The sequence below is a fragment of the Schistocerca piceifrons genome, chromosome 4 (genome assembly GCF_021461385.2).
Source record: "Schistocerca piceifrons isolate TAMUIC-IGC-003096 chromosome 4, iqSchPice1.1, whole genome shotgun sequence".
NCBI classification, from domain to species: domain Eukaryota; kingdom Metazoa; phylum Arthropoda; class Insecta; order Orthoptera; family Acrididae; genus Schistocerca; species Schistocerca piceifrons.
In genome coordinates this window covers 79,323,489-79,344,293 of record NC_060141.1, presented here as the reverse complement: position 1 = coordinate 79,344,293, position 20,805 = coordinate 79,323,489, and the positions used below count along the sequence as shown (strand labels likewise).

The 20,805-nt window shown below is 37.3% G+C and overlaps 1 protein-coding gene across 1 annotated transcript in view; it reads left to right on the top strand.

The window, feature by feature from the left end:
* The window catches only part of LOC124795610 (JNK-interacting protein 1), a 359,281-nt gene extending 340,629 nt beyond the window's left edge, over positions 1-18,652 (top strand). The window contains exon 9 of the mRNA XM_047259681.1: positions 17,939-18,652. Within this exon, the coding sequence (XP_047115637.1) occupies positions 17,939-18,011 (73 nt within the window). The 3' untranslated portion in view covers positions 18,012-18,652. The remainder of the gene's footprint in view (positions 1-17,938) is intronic.
* Positions 18,653-20,805: the final 2,153 nt, after the last annotated feature.

Below are 20,805 nucleotides of genomic sequence, written 5' to 3'. Positions count from 1 at the left end.
GAGTCATAACTAATGACACAAAACAGAGAAATAGATTTTTGTTTTCAGAGCAAAATTATTATTTGTAGCCTTTTTTTATAGCCAGTTCTAATTTTTGTCAAAGAATTTTTATCTGTCTTATCATACTATCCACAGAAGCTGTAGGAGACAAGTAATCATCTTCTGCTGTTTGCATAGTGAATTTGATACCCTTTCAAACAGAGTCAAGATGCTATAAAATCTTTAATAATTAATTATTATATGCATTACGGTTTGAGAACACCTTGGCTGTTTTCCTAAATATAACTGAAGGAAAACTGTGACCAGCTACAGATGAAAGATTTATTTCACACTAGCTAGTTTCAGATGTGGTCCAATCATGAGATGACAATGAGGATTTCTTGCAAAAATTCCACATTTTTTTCTATATCCTACATCCTTCTCTTCCTCCCAGCATTTTAATAGTATTGTTGTATTTACCCAGGGATTAGCTGCTAAAGTGATATTAAGACATGTTGAGCTATACAGAAGAAATAAATAATGGTATGACAAACATTATTACATTCAATTGCACTATAATGTCCTTTATACTACAGCATAAACACACAAAACTATATGTGTGCAACACTTTAAAAAACTACTTCCCTCTCTCAATATCTTATTATTCTCTTAAAGGGTTGCTTCAGTCATGTGCTACACTACTGGCCATTAAAATTGCTACACCAATAAGAAATGCAGATGATAAACGGGTATTCATTGGACAAATATATTATACTAGAACTGACATGTGATTACATTTTCACACAATTTGGGTGCATAGATACTGAGAAATCAGTACCCAGAACAACCACATCTGGCTGTAACAACGGCCTTGATATGCCTGGGCATTGAGTAAATCAGAGCTTGGATGGTATGTACAGGTACAGCTGCCCATGCAGCTTCAACACGATACCACAGTTCATCAAGAGTAGTGACTGGCGTATTGTGATGAGCCAGTTGCTCGGCCACCATTGACTAGATGTTTTCACTTGGTGAGAGATCTGGAGGATGTGCTGGCCAGAGCAGCAGTCGAACATTTTCTGTAACCAGAAAGGCCCGTACAGGACCTGCAACATGCGGTCGTGCATTATCCTGCTGAAATGTAGGGTTTCGCAGGGATCGAATGAAGGGTAGAGCCACGGGTCGTAAAACATCTTAAATGTAACGTACACTGTTCAAAGTGCTGTCAATGCAAACAAGAGGTGACTGAGATGTGTAACCAATGGCACCCCATACCATCACGCTGGGTGATACGTCAGTATGGTGATGGCGAATACACACTTCCAATGTGCGTTCACCGCGATGTAGCCAAACACGGACGCAACCATCATGATGCTGTAAACAGAACCTGGATTCATCCCAAAAAAATGATGTTTTGCCATTCTTACACCCAGGTTTGTCATTCCAAAATGAAGTAATGTTTTGTGGTTAGTGGGATCAGTATGAATGCGGATGTCAATGTCTAGGAAGATGGCACACTGGATTGAGAAGGACCATATGAAGCAGGTAGGAGAGAAGTTTTTGAGGCTGTGGAGGAATGAGTATAGTGTGTCTTGACCCTGAGTCTAGACAGTAAAGACAGACACTCTATCTCAGTGGTTCTCAATCTTTCTTAGACCATTACCCCTGAATGAAATCAGACATTAGGTATTATGTCCACCTTCGCTCCTCCCCCCCCCCCCTCCCCCCCTCCCCCCTCCGCATATTACGGACCCACAACACCATGATTTCAAAACAATATTAATTTATTTCTCTCCAAGGAATGTACATCATGGAATATAAAACATTAATTCAAGGATAATCAATATTTCCAGAGTGTCTATAATTACAAATATCAACCCGCAACACTCTCCCCACCCTGGTCAACTTCTAGAGGAATGACCAGTTGAACAGGACGTGAGATTATGGATCCTTCTGATGTTCATAAGGTTACAGTTCGTATTTTCCCATCTCTTCCTTCATGAAGATCTTCTATCCGTGCCTTCCTCCACATGTGTCGTGGATAAACATCCTCTTGTAGAATAACATCACCCAGCTGGAGTCTTCCTGAACCTGGCCTTGGTTGATGAGTTTCATGGAAGTTTTTGAGCAGGATCAGATATTCTTTCTTCCACCTGTTCCAGAAGTTTTCTACCATCTTCTGCAGCCATTGAAATTCCTTGGACAAGTCCTTTCTAACTGGCGATTCTGGACCAGTGGGTAGTGTTGTGAGTCAATCACCTACAAGGAAATGTGCGGGTGTCAGTGGCTCACATTCCTCTCCCCCTTGTGTAATTGGTCTAGAGTTTAGTGCCGCTTCTATGCTGACCAGGATTGTGTTGAGACCTTCTTTGTCCAACTGCGACTGTCCTAAAACTTTTCTCAGGCAGCATTTGACAGATCCCTCCATCCATTCCCAGAATCCTCCCCACCAAAGCGCATGTGGGGCAATGAATTTCCAAGTGATGGCTTGCTAGGTGAGGTACTTGTGCATCTTGCTTGCCGTGAGAGCCCGCCAGAGCTCCTTCAGCTCTAAGTGCGTGGCATGGAAGGTAGTAACATTATCAGTGTAAATTGTGCTGGGCACTCCTCGTCTTCCAACAAACCTTTGTAGGGCTTGAAGAAATCTGTCAGTTGACATATCTGAGCATAGTTCCAGGTGTATGGCTCGTGTTGTTGCACATGTGAATAGAGCAATATATGCTTTCTTCATAATATGTCCTTGTCTGACATATAATGGACCAGCAGAGGCAATACCTGTTACTGTAAATGGTTTCAGTGGTGAGACTAGTTCAGCTGGTAATGGAGCCTCAGTTTGTTGAACAACGTGAGCTTTCACCATCTTACAAGGTAGGAAACAGTGTAGAACATGTTTAATTGCCTGTCGAGCTCTAAGGAGCCAGAATTCTGTTCTCAGTTCAGATAAAACTATGTTTACTCCAAGGTGATGCAAACGAATGTGAGTCTGCTGGATCAGTAAACATGTGAAATGATGATGTCCTTCAAGAAGAATCAGGTGGCGTTGATCTCTGGGTAATTCTGCAAACTGCAGCCATCCACCGAGACGAATAAGACCATTATCCAAGAATGGGTTGTAGCGAGCTATCTGAGAATTACATGGTAGAGGCATGTTGTTGTATAGAGCAAGCAGTTTGAGCGCAAAATGTTGCTGTTGAACAACTTGAATCCAGTAAGTGTGTGCTTCACCCAAATCTGATGCTGTTAGTTCTCCAGATGTTCTGTTTTCTTTCAATAAGTGCTGTTTAAAGTGAAGTACCCATCTTGTAACATTTAACAGCTTGAAGTAACTACTGTACCGTGTAGCTGTTAAAATAGGAATCATTGTTTGTACCATGAAGACTTGGTCTGTTAATTTCTTCTTTTTTGGCAAGGAGTGCTCTTCTGTCTGTAAAATTTGAGGTCACTGTGTTCTGTTCTTTGTTAACCAAGCAGGTCCATGGAACCATACAGAAGCATGGTGAAGTTTATCTGCTGTGGTACCTTTGGAGGTTAGATCAGCTGGATTTTCATCACCAGGGCAGTGCCTCCACTGTGACGGATTCATTAGTCATTGTATTTCCATAACACAGTTTGACCCAAAGGTTTTTCATCAATTAGGGTCATGTTGTATCCATCCTAAGGCTACAGTTGAGTCAATCCACAAGGTTCACAACTTGCATTATAGCTCGTTGCCTTACAGAAATAATGAAGTAGTCTTGATCCAAGAAGTGTCACTAGAAGTTCCAGCCATGGAAGAGTTATTTTTTTTATGGGAGCTAATTGGTTTTTACTGCAAACCAACTAAATGGACTGACACCATATTTGTTGTGGTGTTCCGTACATAAAGGACTGCTCCGTAGGCCTTTTCTGATGTGTTGCAAAAGACATGGATTTCTGGCTCAGTGTTTTCAGATACACCAACCCATCAGGGCATTTTTATGTGTGAACATGATATCAATGTTGATACCCACATTTGCCAGTGTTTGCTATGATCAAGGGGTAAAAGCTCATCCCATTCAATTCTTCTTGACCAAATTTCTTGAAAAATTATTTTTGCAGTGAGGGACACAGGCGACAACAAACCCAGTGGGTCATAGAATCTAGCAGTGTTTCATAGCACTTCTCGCTTAGTGGCAGAATGATTTATAACATTGTCGGTAACATTGTTGTGAACAACACTGAGCGCATCAGTCTGTGTGTTCCAGTACACTCCCAGTACCTCTGTATCTGTAGTGTTTATGACACCTTCTGATTGCCATATTCCAATCAGCTGGCTTGAATTTGTGGCCCACTTTGCCATTGGTAGACTGATCTGTCCCATGAATGATGTAAGCTCATAATATAAGTTAACTACAGCATTGTCATCTTTAGACCTGCTACAAAATCATCCATGTACATATTATCTTCAACAAGTAAAGCAGCTTGCGGAAAATTCGTTTTGTGCATTACAGCAATTTCTTCCAGCAAGGCTGCAAGAAGAAACGGACTGCAGGTAAGCCCGAAAGGTAGTCGGGTGAAGCAGTATGTAATCCTTTCATCAGTTGTAATATAGTTTCCTTGTTGATCTACGATTACTTTTTACCAAAAAATCCTCGCGAGATCTCTATCTTTCCTGTGAAGAACTAACTGTACAAATGCTTGTTTGATATCGGCAATTAAGGCTACTTGATGTAGACGATATCTCAGTAATGCTGAAAGAATGTCAGGAAGTAAATTAGGACCTATTTCTAAAGAGTCATTGAATGAACATGCATTCTGGTCATGTGATGAACCATCAAATACAATCCTCCATTTGATGACACCTAACTTTTCTTTCTTTACTGCATGATGTGGCAGATAAAATGTGTCACACAATTTCTGTCCAGAAGGGGTGACTTCCACATGTTTCTTCTTGATGCGTTCTATCATTTGCACCTCGTAAATTTGTTTTAGTTTCTTGTCCTTCGTAAATTTTTTCTCCAGTGAAGCAAATCTCTTCTCTGTTTGCTGAAGATTATTAGATAACATAACGTTGGGTTTTCTGGGGAAAGACACCACTCTTCTTTTGTCTTCGACGCAGTAGGATTTTGAGAAATCTTGCAGTAATGCCAATTCCTTCTGATTCAGAGTTGTAGTTTCATCTTCTGTGATTCCCATTGTTTCTAAATTCCAGAAACGTTATAAAATACCATCTGTTGTTGTCACTGTCTCTAAACTGATGTAGTTTGCCGTCACAAGGTTAACCTTGGTGCTTGATTTGCTTCCACTAAGAATCCAACCTAGAATGGAAGGTACCAGAACAACTGATGACGTTAGTTGAATCTGAGGGGAATCTTGAACAATTTTCCAATAGTAATCAGCTCCGATAAGAATCTCGATGGGAAGATCTTCTGTACCATCCCTTAGGTCCACAATCTGAAGTCCCAGTATACGTACAAGTTTTCTTAGATCGGAAGGCACAGTGTTCAACACTGACTACTATAAATGAGTAGCAAACAGCTGCACAGTTACATTTCACAGTTCTTTACTTTCACTGTTCACAACCCCCCAATATTACACATTTAATATGCCCAGTGCACTATTGTTAACTTACGATAAGCCTCATTAATAGTTTTCAGGCAAACATCAACATACTACGACAATAGTTTACTGTTTAACATCTACGAACAGTGGAAACCTAACCACACAGTTCTTCCCATGTAATAAGCTAAGTATTGAACAGACACTGTCATTGTTTTAGCACACACCCTATTAACTTATTTCACAGTTAAGTGGATGCATTGTTGTTGATCTAGCCAATATGGGTTCCTCGTCTGAAACTCGGTCATGGACTGACTGTCTCGGGACCAAAACTTGGGTGCTTACATATCATCACAATAATAGGCACTGAAATTACACACTGTTTGATGTTTAATTTACAGAAATTACAATTAAAACATACTTCATTCAATTAACTGAAAACATAGAAAAATTCTTTCTTTTTAACAGTTTCTTCCACTGCAAGGATTAAGTCAAATTATTTGTTTATATAATGAAATTAACATATATAGTTATACAAAGAATACATATAAAAACAAAGCTGCTGTAACTTACCAAACGAGAAAGTGTTGGTATATTGATAGAGACAATAAAAAACACACAAACACACACACAAATTCCAAACTTTCACAACCAATGGTTGCTTCATCAGGAAAGAGGGAAGGAGAGGGAAAGACGAAAGGATGTGGGTTTTAAGGGAGAGGGTAAGGAGTCATTCCAATCCTGGGAGTGGAAAGACTTACCTTAGGGGGAGAAAAGGACAGGTATACACTCACACACACACACATATCCATCCGCACATATACAGACACAGGCAGACATATGTAAAATCCTTTCGTCTTTCCCTCTCCTTCCCTCTTTCCTGATGAAGCAACCTTGGGTTGCGAAAGCTTGAAATTTGTGCATGTGTTTGTGGGTTTTTTATTGTCTCTATCAACATACCAACAGTTTCTCATTTGGTAAGTTACAGCATCTTTGTTTTTATATATATTTTTCCCACGTGGAATGTTTCCCTCTATTATATACAAAGAATACTTTTGACAAAACTGGTAATTACTTTGGAATTAATTAAGGGCTGGCTTTACAAACATGTTTTCAAATAGAGCCAAATAAATATTTAAAGAATGCTAGTGTTTCACCTTCCAAATGTTTATAATTAGTACAGAATTTATATTTGTTTACAAGACAACAACAGAACTTAAGTCACAAAACAATTACTGATTTCACCCTATAATGAAAGTATTAAATAGAAATAGTCAAAATAAATTAGAAAATCAATTACATATCTAAAACTAAGCACTAAATTATATCTGGTGTTATATTCTTTAAAACTGAGGGCCAACCTTTCTCTTTTGCAAAAATGCATATTATACTCACGTATATTAATGGGAATTAGTCAGATGTGAAAAAATTAATTTTAAGAAGGCAGATGGCAAAGCAAGAGAGGAAGTAAAAATATCCCAGTTTGCTTTGTCACACAGTCTAACAATAATAATAATAATACTGTACTCAGCTTAATGTAGTTACCGCAGTGTCATGCTGTCAATCATTTAATTTACCTGTTTGAAAGTGAGCAATGAAGCAATTTCTGGGCAACTGAAGTTACTATTTACAACTTGGAGAAGACATTTTCATGAGATATTTAGCTTTTACATTTGAGTCAGACCTTTATCATCAGCAATGTATGGGACAATGCACAACATATGTGTCTAGTGGATGGACTATATGAGGAACCTGTAACCTCCGCCTGAATAATGCTACTCATTGAGGAAAAGTAGTTATTGATAACTTATATAAACAATGTTAGAGCCTTACAAAACTGTGATAATAGTTATGATCTTTTGAAAATAATTTAGTCTCATGACTGAAACAGGATCAAATCATTTAGTTTTTACCCCTGAGGGGGTAATTACACCCAGCTTGGAAACCAATGCCCTATCTTCATTACTCCACAACCTCAACATCTCCACTCCAATCTGCTTCACTTGGTCCTCCTCAAACCAATGTGCCACATTCCCAAATGTTGACCATCACCTCTCTGATGGCTCCATCCATATTTCTGTACACATAAAGCCTACTAGCCATAAAAATTACTGCATTTTGATAGCTGTCATCAAAGTTGTGGATGGTACATCTGCAGTGATGACAGATTACTTGCCCCATATGCTGAAGATCTTACTAAGGCCTTTATAGACAGATACTATCCTCAAATCTAGTCCACAGACAGATTTCCAGCACCATATCCTCCCTCAACCGTAATCCAATCCCAAGAACCAGCTGCAAAGGAACACCCCACTAATGTCTCAATGTCATCTCAGACTGGAACAACTGAACCATATCCTTTGCCAGGGCTTTGACAATTCATCATAATGTCTGAAAATGAGGAACATCCTATCCACAATCCTTCCCTGGCCCCTCAAAGTACATTCTGCTATCCATCCAATATATGCAATATCCTAGTCCATCCTTACGCCACACTCAGTCCTAACCCATTGCCACATGGGTCATACTCCTGTGAAAGACCCAGGAGTGAGACTTGTTCACACACACACACACACACACACACACACACACACACACACACACACACATACAGCATGCCCTATTCCAGTGTCATCACAGGTTAATGCTACACGTTCCTAGCCTGGCGTGTCAGAGGTAAAACTACCTGTGAAAGTAGTCCTGTCATATACCAGTTTTATTGCAGTATTTTATGTAATTATTACCACTAACCAGCTGTCTACCTGAATGAATAACCGCTTTCAAACTGTGGCCCTGAGCAGAGTTCGCCATCCAGTGTTGGAACATGCTGTTGAGCACAACATGCCCGATATCAATGGCTGCTTTTTACCTGTGCCAAACTGGCCACAATGGCCAGAGTCAGTGATGTGTTTGTCAATTGTGCTTGCATGAATGCATGTACATCTTCTACTTTAGAATAAGGCTTTTTGGCTTAAACCTCACATGTTTGGCAGACTTATTGTCGTGCCTGTCTGCAGCTCAGCATCCCTCTATATTGTGAGCAGCAATCTATCCTTTCCACATTATTGTCATTATTACATCCTGGATTTTCTATTGTTTGATTTTACTTTTACTCTTTAAATTATTTAATGCTTTTATTGGCAGACATAGGCAGTCTTCATCTTTCATGCTGTATAATGTATACAGAACAAAAGCAGAAGAAAGAAGAAAATAAATTTATATCAAGGGAAATATGAACATCTGAGATGGATAGGTTTGCCTGTCTCAATGATAAGTTGACTAAAGATCTCAGATGCTCCATTTCTAGTTTGAGTGTACAAGTGTCAAAAAGTTCAGACATTAAACTTAATTCAGAACAGTGTTGTATTGTTGGTAAAAAATATAATGGAAATTAGCACATTGTGAATTAAATAATCTTGTGGCAATTAACTTGTTGCTATGGAAATATCATAAAATATCATGTGAAGGTAATTCTAATCTTCAAAACCAAATATCTCCCTCAAATCTTCCTAATAGTTCCTTTGTGTAGTTTGCAGATGACATAAACGTCCTCTCCAAGTCAGACTCAGCCATGAAATTGAAGCTCAAAATTAATGATACAACTGTAATATAGCTACACTGTAATAAATTACTGTTAAGTACAAACAGTATAGCTTATACGCTCTTCTACCCATCCTGAAACTGTCATGCCTATCTGGAACCCTTGAAGACAGAAGGCAAAGAAGTTTAATGAGTTTTTGGGAGTCCAGATTACAGTTCGCTCCAGTGGGGCCATTACAGCACACAACTGTTACCCAAACTTGGTAGTCTCTGCTATGCTTCAGAATTCTCAGGCAGTCATGTAATATTCACTCACTAAAAACTGTTTATTATGGCTTATGCAATCAGTAATAGCATATGGCATCCCTTTCTGGGGGGCTACTCACATAAACGTTTCCTCATTCAAAAACTAATACTCAACATGAATTCCGAAAATATAAATCTACTGAGACAGCTATCTTTCCATTCCTAAATGAAGCCTTAAATGCAATAGGCAATAAAGAACATATCTCAGCCATATTTCTAGATCTCTCTAAAGCATTTGATGTCATCAGTCACAGTTCAGAAACTTGAATCTGTAGGTATTAGGGGCCCGGCCTATGAATGGATAAAATCATATCTCCAAAACAGAGAGCAAATAGTTGAGCTTACTATCCAAGAAGGGAACAAGATAAAGTCCTACTGCTCAGAAAAGCAGAGCATCAAGTGTGGTGTACCACAAGGTTCCATTCTAGGACCAGTTCTGTTTCTACTCATTGTAAATGACTTGGAACCGACTAGCCCATGCCATAATTACATAAAATTTGAGGATGACACAAATGTGACGATAAAAGGAAGGACTAAAGAAGAATTACAACATGAGATTAAAAATTGTACCACCCACATTACAGACTGGTATTTTGGTAACAACTTAGTAATAAACACAGAAAAAACAGTTACAATGCATATACACACAGTGCAAAATAAATGTCCACTAGCACCAGACATAGAGTTGTTTACTAGAACCCTCGAAAATGTAAGCTCTACGAAATTTCTTGGGGTATGGATCCAATAAGATCTAAGATGGGTACAATGTACAAAATACATTACAAATAAATTAAAAACCATTTGCTAAACTATCAAAATTCTTTCTGATTGCATACCAAAAGAGACTCTCAAAGATGTGTACTTCGTCCAGGCAGAATTCTTACTCCGATGTTTTGTATGCCAAAAGCAGAAGAAAATGCTGTATCAAGAAGCTCATGCTAGCCCTTATTCAAGAAACTACATATCCTTCCACTAGCATGTCTGTACATTTTACAAGTAATCATATTTGTAAGGAAAATCTTAGAAAACAGCAACAATATTGTGTCAACCGATCAGAGCACCCACCTGTATAACACAAGGAGAAGGCAGGACATACATGTTCAACATGCACACACAACACTAAAACAGAATGGACCACTGCAAACAGGAAACAGACTATACAATAAGCTACCTACAAACATTAAAACAATAAAAGACACTTCAAAATTTAAAACTGCTGTCCAGAAATAATTATTGCAAAAATGTTATTATAGTATATATGAATATCTCTAAGCATAAAAATTTATTGCCAAGGTTAAATATAATGTATGGAAGCTGAACCTTCAGTTGTGATAATATTAAGCCTAAATCAATGTAAATATTCTTGTATGATTTAAAAACATGTACTGTAAATCACAATGACTTGTCCAATATCATATTGTATACCTTGTACAACAAATGATCAAAAGGACAAATAAAAATTTAATATAATTAAAGTAATGAAGAGAATACCAATATGATCTGCCACCAAACCCATTTTCAAAGAGTTTAATATATTGGTAGTCCCTTCTATTTATATTCTAGGCAGTTTCTTTTGTAATATATATATATATATATATATATATATATATATATATATATATATATATATATAAAAAACAAAGATGATGTGACTTACCAAATGAAAGTGCTGGCAGGTCGACAGACACACAAACAAACCCAAACATACACACAGAATTCAAGCTTTCGCAACAAACTGTTGCCTCATCAGGAAAGAGGAAAGGAGAGGGAAAGACGAAAGGATGTGGGTTTTAAGGGAGAGGGTAAGAAGTCATTCCAATCCCGGGAGCGCAAAGACTTACCTTAGGGGGAAAAAAGGACGGGTATACACTCGCGCACACACACACACACACACACACACACACACACACACACACACACACACACATCCATCCACACATATACAGACACAAGCAGACCTACCCTCTGGCTCCTACCCTTGTAACCGCCCCCGGTGTAAAACCTGTCCCATGCACCCTCCCACCACCACCTACTCCAGTCCTGTAGCCCGGAAGGTGTACACCATCAAAGGCGGAGCCACGTGTGAAAGCACCCACTTGATTTACCAACTGACCTGCCTACACTGTGAAGCTTTCTATGTGGGAATGACCAGCAACAAACTGTCCATTCACATGAATGGACACAGGCAGACAGTGTTTGTTGGTAATGAGGATCACCCTGTGGCTAAACATGCCTTGGTGCACGGCCAGCACATCTTGGCACAGTGTTACACCGTCCGAGTTATCTGGATACTTCCCACTAACGCCAACCTGTCAGAACTCCGGAGATGGGAACTTGCCCTTCAGTATATCCTCTCTTCTCGTTATCCGCCAGGCCTCAACCTCCGCTAATTTCAAATTGCCGCCGCTCATACCTCACCTGTCTTTCAACAACTTCTTTGCCTCTGTACTTACGCCTCGACTGACATCTCTGCCCAAAATCTTTGCCTTTACAAATGTCTGCTTGTGTCTGTGTATGTGCGGATGGATATGTGTGTGTGTGTGCGAGTGTATACCTGTCCTTTTTCCCCCTAAGGTAAGTCTTTCCGCTCCCGGGATTGGAATGACTCCTTACCCTCTCCCTTAAAACCCACATCCTTTCATCTTTCCCTCTCCTTCCCTCTTTCCTGATGAAGCAACCGTCAGTTGTGAAAGCTTGAATTATGTGTGTATGTTTGTGTTTGTGTGTCTATCGACCTGCCAGCACTTTTGTTTGGTAAGCCACATCATCTTTGTTTTTAGATATATTTTTCCCACGTGGAATGTTTCCCTCTATTTATATATATATATATATATAATATATATATCCCTTTATAACGAATGGAGAAATCCACAGTCATGACACAAGAATGAAGCCAAATATTCATCTGGTAAGAGAATGATTAAGCAGAAATCACAATATGGTGAACAATATGGGCAGCCTACATAAACAAAACTATTATTAGAAGCAGTAGCAACAACCAAAAAAGAAATGTCATCATCATCCTAGTCAACAACAGAACCACAACCACCATTGGGTACAGCAACAGAGCCATAGTCACCATCGGCAGCACCATTATCATCAGAAACACAGGCAACAAGAGAAGAATCAACAGCAATAACTGCAAATGCAACATCTACACTGGCAGAAGTAATAGGAGCCATTCATCCCCTTAACAAAACAAGAACAACCACCATGCCATCTGAAGGAATGGTTGTATACTGAGGAAGAGGAAAACAGCAGTTCCATCCCATTGCAGGGAATGGCAATTGAATCTCAATGTAGACAAGTGTAATGTGCTGCGAATACATAGAAAGAAAGATCCATTATCATTTAGCTACAATATAGCAGGTCAGCAACTGGAAGCAGTTAATTCCATAAATTATCTGGGAGTACGCATTAGGAGTGATTTAAAATGGAATGATCATGTAAAGTTGATTGTCGGTAAAGCAGATGCCAGACTGAGATTCATTGAAAGAATCCTAATGAAATGCAATCTGAAAACAAAGGAAGTAGGTTACCGTACACTTGTTCGCCCACTGCTTGAATACTGCTCAGCAGTGTGGGATCCGTACCATATAGGGTTGATAGAAGAGATAGAGAAGATCCAATGGAGAGCAGCGCACTTCGTTACAGGATCATTTAGTAATCACGAAAGCATTATGGAGATGATAGATAAACTCAAGTGGAAGACTCTGCATGAGAGACGCTCAGTAGCTCTGTACGGGCTTTTGTTGAAGTTTTGAGAACATACCTTCACCGAGGAGTCAAGCAGTATATTGCTCCCTCCTACGCATATCTCACCAAGAGACCATGAGGATAAAATCAGAGAGATTAGAGCCCACACAGAAGCATACCGACAATCCTTCTTTCCACGAACAAAACGAAACTGGAATAGAAGGGAGAACCGATAGAGGTACTCAAGGTACCCTCCGCCACACACTGTCAAGTGGCTTGCGGAGTATGGGTGTAGCTGTAGATGTAGATCACAATAATTTGTTGCTGAAGGGCTACGGGAAAACCACAGTAAGATAAGTTCATGTGTAATGTTCTTACGTATTAATGTGCAGTCTCTTAAGAATAAACTTAATGAACTTCAGTATTGGCTGGAAAAGTTAAACTGCACACTGATTTCAATAAATGAACACTGGCTTAGCAATGAGGAACTAAAATTAAGTGTACAATTTGGATATGAATTGGCAACCAGCTTATATAGAACAATATTAAGCATGGTGGTGTATCTGTATATGTAGAAAATAGTGTGAACCCAATCTATGAAGTTATAGATTTAAGTGGCCTGTGCATAGAAGCAAAATTTGAAGCTGCAGCCATAATGTTGCCAAAACAGGCAATTATAATAATTTCAGTATACAGCCCCCCAAAACACAATGAAGACATGTTTGTGGAACCCCTGGACAAATTGATATTCCTGCTACTCAGATACAAAGATTACAGGACACTAATATTTGGTGATATCAATATAGACATTAGGTTTAAGAATAGGAAGATTGCTCACTTGCTAAATACATTAAGATCCCTTAACTTCAGTTGCGTAAATGACGAACCCACAAGACAGAAAATATGTCTAGATAACATAATATATTATTTTCATCTAAACAAAACAGAATTCGACACAATCGAGCTAGGCATTTCAGATCATGAGGGACTATGGCTCAGACAAACTCTTAACAGTAAAGCAACAGAAACTTCTACAAGCTGTAGAAAAATAATAAGACCAATTAACGAATCAAAGCTAAACAGGTTGATAAGTAAATTGAACTTAATAAAATGGGATAAAATAACTGCAGGTCCAAATGAAACTACCAACAAATTTTTAGAACTGTTAACTGAAAATTTTGAGGCATGTTGTCCTAAATGGAGCAAGAAAATATGAAAGCAAAATCGTTACACCAAACCACCAAATCTAAAAACTGGTACATGCCACAAGTAGAATAAGAATCATAATACTCTATCATTATAGATCCAGGCACAATAATGCCGACAAGGAAATGTGTATGAAAGTGAATAAGATTTACAGTTCTGAAATCAAGGCAGCTAAGTGCAAAGCAAGTGATACATATATACTGAACTCAGTGAATAAATTCAAAGCTGTATGGGAAATTAATAAAACAGAAATAAACTGTAATGATAAAGTATACCAGACACCAATTCCACCTGATATTCTAAATGCACATTTTGTCAGTCCTGAATCAGATAACAGCATAATGGACAATATGAGAAAGGCAGAGGCACTGCTCCCAGAAATTAGTAGTAAGCAGACAGAGAGCTTTCACTGGACTCATGTAACTCAGAAGATGGTTAATAAATCAATAGCTAAGATCAGTAATTCTAGAGCAGAGGGCTACTATGGTCTCTCACATTATGTTCTTAAATATATCAGAAATCAAATTGTAATGCCACTGACTAAAATAATCAACAAAATATCTGTAGTTAAACTAGAACATAAAAAAGGAGATATAGCATCTCCAGATAACTATCGACCAATATCACTTATACCTCTAACATCAAAAATAATAGAATACTGCATGCATAAACAGACGAGTCAATATTTTGAACTTAATGATATACTTACCTCCTCACAGTATGGTTTCAGGTCCAGCCTGTCAAAGCAGTTGAGAGTATGGTAGCAAAACTATACAGTTGTTTTGAAAATAAAGATATTATCTGTGCAACACTGATGGACCTCAGGAAAGCTTTTGATATAGTTTCCCGCAATATTGTCGTAAAATAGCTCTACAACTATGGAGTGAGAGTGCCTAATCCAGTCTTAGTTGGACAATATAAAACAGTCAGTTAAGGTAAATAATCAAATGTCAGAATATCTCCTAGTTGTAAAGGGTATACCTCAAGGATCTGTTCCTGGACCTTTCTGTTTCATTATTTATATAAATCATTTACCTGCAGTTATACCATGTGATGCAGTGCTATATGCTGGTGACACAATGCTCATCACATGTAATACCAACCTTGAAACTGTGTAATACAGCATGGCAGCGGCAATGGAGAGATGCACTACTTGGTTTGAGGCAAATGTACTGCAGAAGAAAGATAGTAAAACTGAAGCTATTGTATTGTCTGCATGCTCCCAGTCATGATAACAAAATAGTAAAATTATTAGGATTTCATATAGGTCAAAAGCTCAGCTGGGATACCCACACAGGGAAGTTATGTGGCAAACTGGCACTTGTCACCTATCTGCTGTACAAGCTGAGGAGCAGTGTCAGTAAATGACTTCTGTTACATGCATATTTTGCATTCTTCATTCCCACCTGAGTTATGGAATACTATTATGGGGCAGTTCTGTAGGCTCAAAATTAATGTTCAAATGGCAAAAGAAAGCCAAAAGGTGCATAGAAGTAGTTAGTCCATATGAATCATGTCAAGACTATTTTAAGAAAGTAAAAATAATGACAGTGCATGGCCTATATATTTACAACTGCCTTGTCTTTGTTAAAGAGAATCTGAGTAAATTTGACTTACGGAGGACAGTTCATGACCATAACATAAGAAGTGGACATAAATTAATATGCCATATGCTAGGCTTGCAAAGACACATAACAGTTACAGATATCTTGGTCTTGTCTACTTCAACAAATTACCTGAAAATGCCTACACAGTGCAAGTAAATAAATTTAAAACTAGTCTTTCAAGGTGGATGAAAAGTAAAGTAATTTACTCTGTTCAAGAGTTCCTTGAATATGTGACAAGTGACCCACTTTCCATATGAGAATGAACAATAAATTAACTGCAAACTATACATATGCCACAGTGTGGATCGATTTTATTGCAGTTTCATGTACTTATTGTTAATTATCTGTTTGATTATTTATTTGCCATTCACTGAACTGTCTAGTTCATTTATCTTATAATTGATGTCTCAGGAAACTTCTTGTTATTATTGACATTTGCATAAATATGTATTGCATCCATCTTGGATTATTATTTGTATTAATGACATTTGTCGTGTTAGAGTTTATATTATTATTATTGTGTTAACACTGATGACACCAATTGCATGTAAATATGCTCAATTTGTATTTGTATTTTTATTCTTCAACAAACTACTGCTATCAATTAAAAACAAAAGCAGTAGCTTCAGAAAGAAAGTTAAGGATTTACAAAAGAAAAATACTTTTTATCGTGGCGATGAGTACCTGATGGCAAACTTCTATTAACTGCCTGACCTTAACCTCTCCCACTCAGTGTTCAACAGAACTTACAGTTGCTTTTATTGCTTGCCTCCTGATTAAGGCAGAATTTCTATTTGTTAATGTTCTGCAGAATTATATAGAAATCATAAGCTTGCACTCATATATAAGAAGATACATCTACGATGTATGTTCTATATTTTAGTATATTAAAATAAACATTGCATCTTTTGTCATTCCTGTTACTGTAGCCACTATTGTATGTGTGCTAGATTTTTATGTATATTCGAATCTACTTAACTGTTTAAGATAAATATTAAGTTATTGCTGTCATTACTGGATATCTGCTATTGTACACAAATATAACATGTGAAAATCTGTTTAACATCAGCCCCATATCTTTGTAGCTACATAGGGAATCACACAGTTTACGGACTTCAAATAAACAAAAAAATAAGTGTGTTCCAGTCCATTCTAAGGTGCCCTGAGCAAATGCATTTCAGTTTATTCAGATATTGTGAATTTTATTTGGTCAGATTCATTTAAAGGCTTATCAAATGTTTGAAAATGTGAACCATAAATATTTCCATTGCTGAAAAATAAGGCTCACTATGTCACTGTGCAAAGAAATTTTGTTTTTTAGGATAAGTTTCATAGTCATTACCTCCACAAGCACTAACTTCTTGCTGGTTACAGCTATTCAATCACAAAGGTAATGTAGTCTATGTTTCTGAGGGCATTTTATAGCTGCTGTGGTAACTATTCAGTTGTAGAAATGTTAGTAAAATAGGCCAAGGGCATCCACTACCTACAGAAGTTTCAAAATAAAATTAACTTGATTTAATACTTATGGATAAATTCTTTTCTTCAGGATTTGTCCTACCTGTAGCAGAATTTACTAATGATGGACAATCAAACATCCTTGATTGGGCAATTACTTCTATTTTCATTCTGTGACAGGAAGGCCTTCCTGTTGCCACAACTTAGAGTTGTGTGCACCACCTGTCTGTGATTTCAGTAAACAATTTTTGGGAGTATTTATGTTTTAACAAAATGTATGTCGTGTTTCTGAGGCAGAGGTGGGAAACAAGGCTTTCTGAGAGAAGTATGGAAAGTTGCCCAAACACCATGCTTACATGGGTCAGTGTACTATCTCAGTATTTGTTAATCTGCCTCACTGGTTCAGTCCAGCTCTGGCCCTCTTCCCTGTCTCACATCACAGCATTCTACACATAATACTAAATGAAGAGATTTTGTGATACCTCAAGGCACATATCTAAATCCACAGTGACCACTTAATTTACTATCTGCATTTTGTCATCACATGCTGCTTAATTAATTTTTGTATGTATAATCTTTATGTAAGCTGATTACTTGTCATAATATCTTTTTCTTTTTAAATGTTTCAGGCGGGCATTTCACCGATTCTACACAAAATTCATTGAGACTGCTTACCCTGTAGAAGATATCTACATTGAATGAAAAGCTTTGTTACTAAGTACTTCCGAAGTAACAAAACAAAAACCATATGTAACTGCTTCTTGGCTTCATTTAGAGGCTCCTATTCTGCTGTTGCCAAGTTGCAGTATCAGGACTGTGTAAAGATCAACAGGGAGCTGTGAACTGTACAGAATCTGTGTGATTGTAAAGATATCATTTCCACACTAGTGTAATAGGTAATTTATTCGACATGCTCAGACTGGTTTACAACATCTGTCATTGTTTTAGTTTAGATACTGTAATATTCCTGACAATTCATACAGGTTCTTACCCCTGTACATAAAGTGCCCTTTACAGATGCCAAATAATTTATTCTGTATAATTTTTTAAGGTTAATCTTTATTTGTATGAACACTTGTGGTCCTGTCATAATTCCAAAAATGGTGTTTATATTAATTAAAAGAGTTTCCTAAACTAAAATATTGTTCACCAGTTATTAAGATGGGAGTGATGAAACATAGTCACCTACCCCATTTTCATTAAATTTTTGACTCTTCCTACACATCAGTTTAGTACTGCTACCATGGAATAATTTTTGAGGATTTTTTTGCTTTTGTAGTGTTTTGAATATATAATGTTAAACAGGCATTATTTTGCACAATAAACTGATGGTGAATCTTTTGTACCAGACAAAAATATATTCCTCAGTACAGTGGTGTGTTCTTTATTTCGCTCCAAAAGGAGAATGAGGGGATGATATAACACATATTACTTTATTATAACATAGATGAGAAGAATTACTTAACTTTGTACAATCTATTTCCACAGGAACATCATGAGTGTTTATAACTGTCTCTAATGTACCACTTGATACAGACAAAATACAAATCTCTCATGCAGACTACATTTACCAGTAACTTTCATGCATAATTCTGCGTCATACAGTGATCACACAGCTGGAGTACTAGAAGATGAATATTGTCATCTTAGTCAACGATCATGGACTGGGGCTGAGCACTACTGTGCTCAGCTGTATGTACAAGAGTGGCTGTAGCCAGATGGCAAAATAAATTGACAACTGAATTTTATTCTGAAATATCACTACAACAGGAATTAAAGGCAATACTTATATCCATTGATCTATCAATTCATTTTGTTTAAATATTGGCTAGGAATTTTTTAAATTGCTCTGGTACTGTGTTCTACTTTTGTTGTAAATTTTAAGGTGCTGAAATTTCTCCCATAGTGTCTATCAATAGGGACAGGAAAATTTTGCATTAATGTCAATATGTTATTGGGAGTTTTTAGCTGTATAATGCAAGATCACTGGTGTCTACCAAACTTGCTTTTTTTCATTCCCAGTTAAAAATGTTGTAAATTTGAGGGCAGTAGTTTATTAACACTGATAACTGATAGTTATTGAAACTGAACTGGGATATAGACTGTTTTCTCAAGGTTGTAAATATCATATAATCTAAAAATGAGAGGCCATTTCCCACACAAAGTACCATAACTCTAGATGTAATGTAAAACAAAAATTCTCTACTTCCCATGGATTCTATTCTAATATCAATTTTAGTCACTGCCATGACATTTCCCAACATTTTTACACAACTAATAGTACCAAACATAAAATGCTTTTGAGAGACCATCAATATGTACAATCAAATAAACTGCACATTTTCATAGTATGCAAGTATATATGTGAAAACCACAACTGGGGCACATCTGTTTTGCAAACATGTAAGTCAACATGGTATTTGCTCCCTGTGCTTGTAACAATGAATCACAGCACAGGAGACATGACACAGTGCAAAGCTCTCTGTCTTCACAGACTTTAAATCATGCTGCATAACTAGTATGACTTCTTACAGAATCATAATCATATTCATTAGTTTGTCAACTCAGTCTTACCATGGATATTAGGCTGTGCCACATATCAGTATGTCAACACAAAATTCATACCCAAAATAGTAAAAATAACATTGAGATGCACTTAATCAAAGTTCTGCTTTACTGCTAGTAATATATTTGCATGAAGTCTTGTGTCCGGTGCTGTGATTTGGTGTTAGAAAAAAATGGAGCAAGGGCAATGTTGATTCACTTGTTTGTAAAGTAATGTGCCATGATTAGTGGTGTCCAGTTTTATATTTATGTACTATGAAAATATACAGTTTAATGCACTATATTAGAGTTTTGTTATTATTTATCCTGTAAAAATATCAGAAAATATGGCATTGCTGGATGAAACCGTTTCCTCCATTCCATCTTAAATTGCTTCACTGTTCTGGGAAAGGTAATTGTGATGAAACTGGCAAATTTTCGATAAATATGAAAGAAAAATAATTTAGGTTGAGGTAAAGAAAATGCCAGAGAAGCCTGGGTTGTATCTAGGCTAACAATACTCATGACCAGAGATCTATGCAAGTCTTTGGATACAGCCCAATGTTTTTATTTCAATCATAGCAAGATAAGGGGAACACTATTAATACCGGGATGACAGATAGTATGTTCAGTATCCCTAGAGTGGCAAGTCTCAGTCATGTAGGTATTCTTGAAAGGATTCAAATCCATTCATTATTTTGTGGAAGAGCAAGTATCCATGTCATCACAAAATGTGGATTTGTTTATATGTTTGTTTGCTATCCATATAATAATCAGTTTCAGACGTTTTCATATATTTTAGTTCACATGTACAAAGGTTTAGTAAACATGCATAAGTGCATGCACTGATACAAATAGTGAAGGTCAGAAATTATCATTTTTTTCTTGCGAAAATAAACTTTTGCTAAATACACTGTTTTACAGAAAGCCACTACAATTTGAAATATAAATG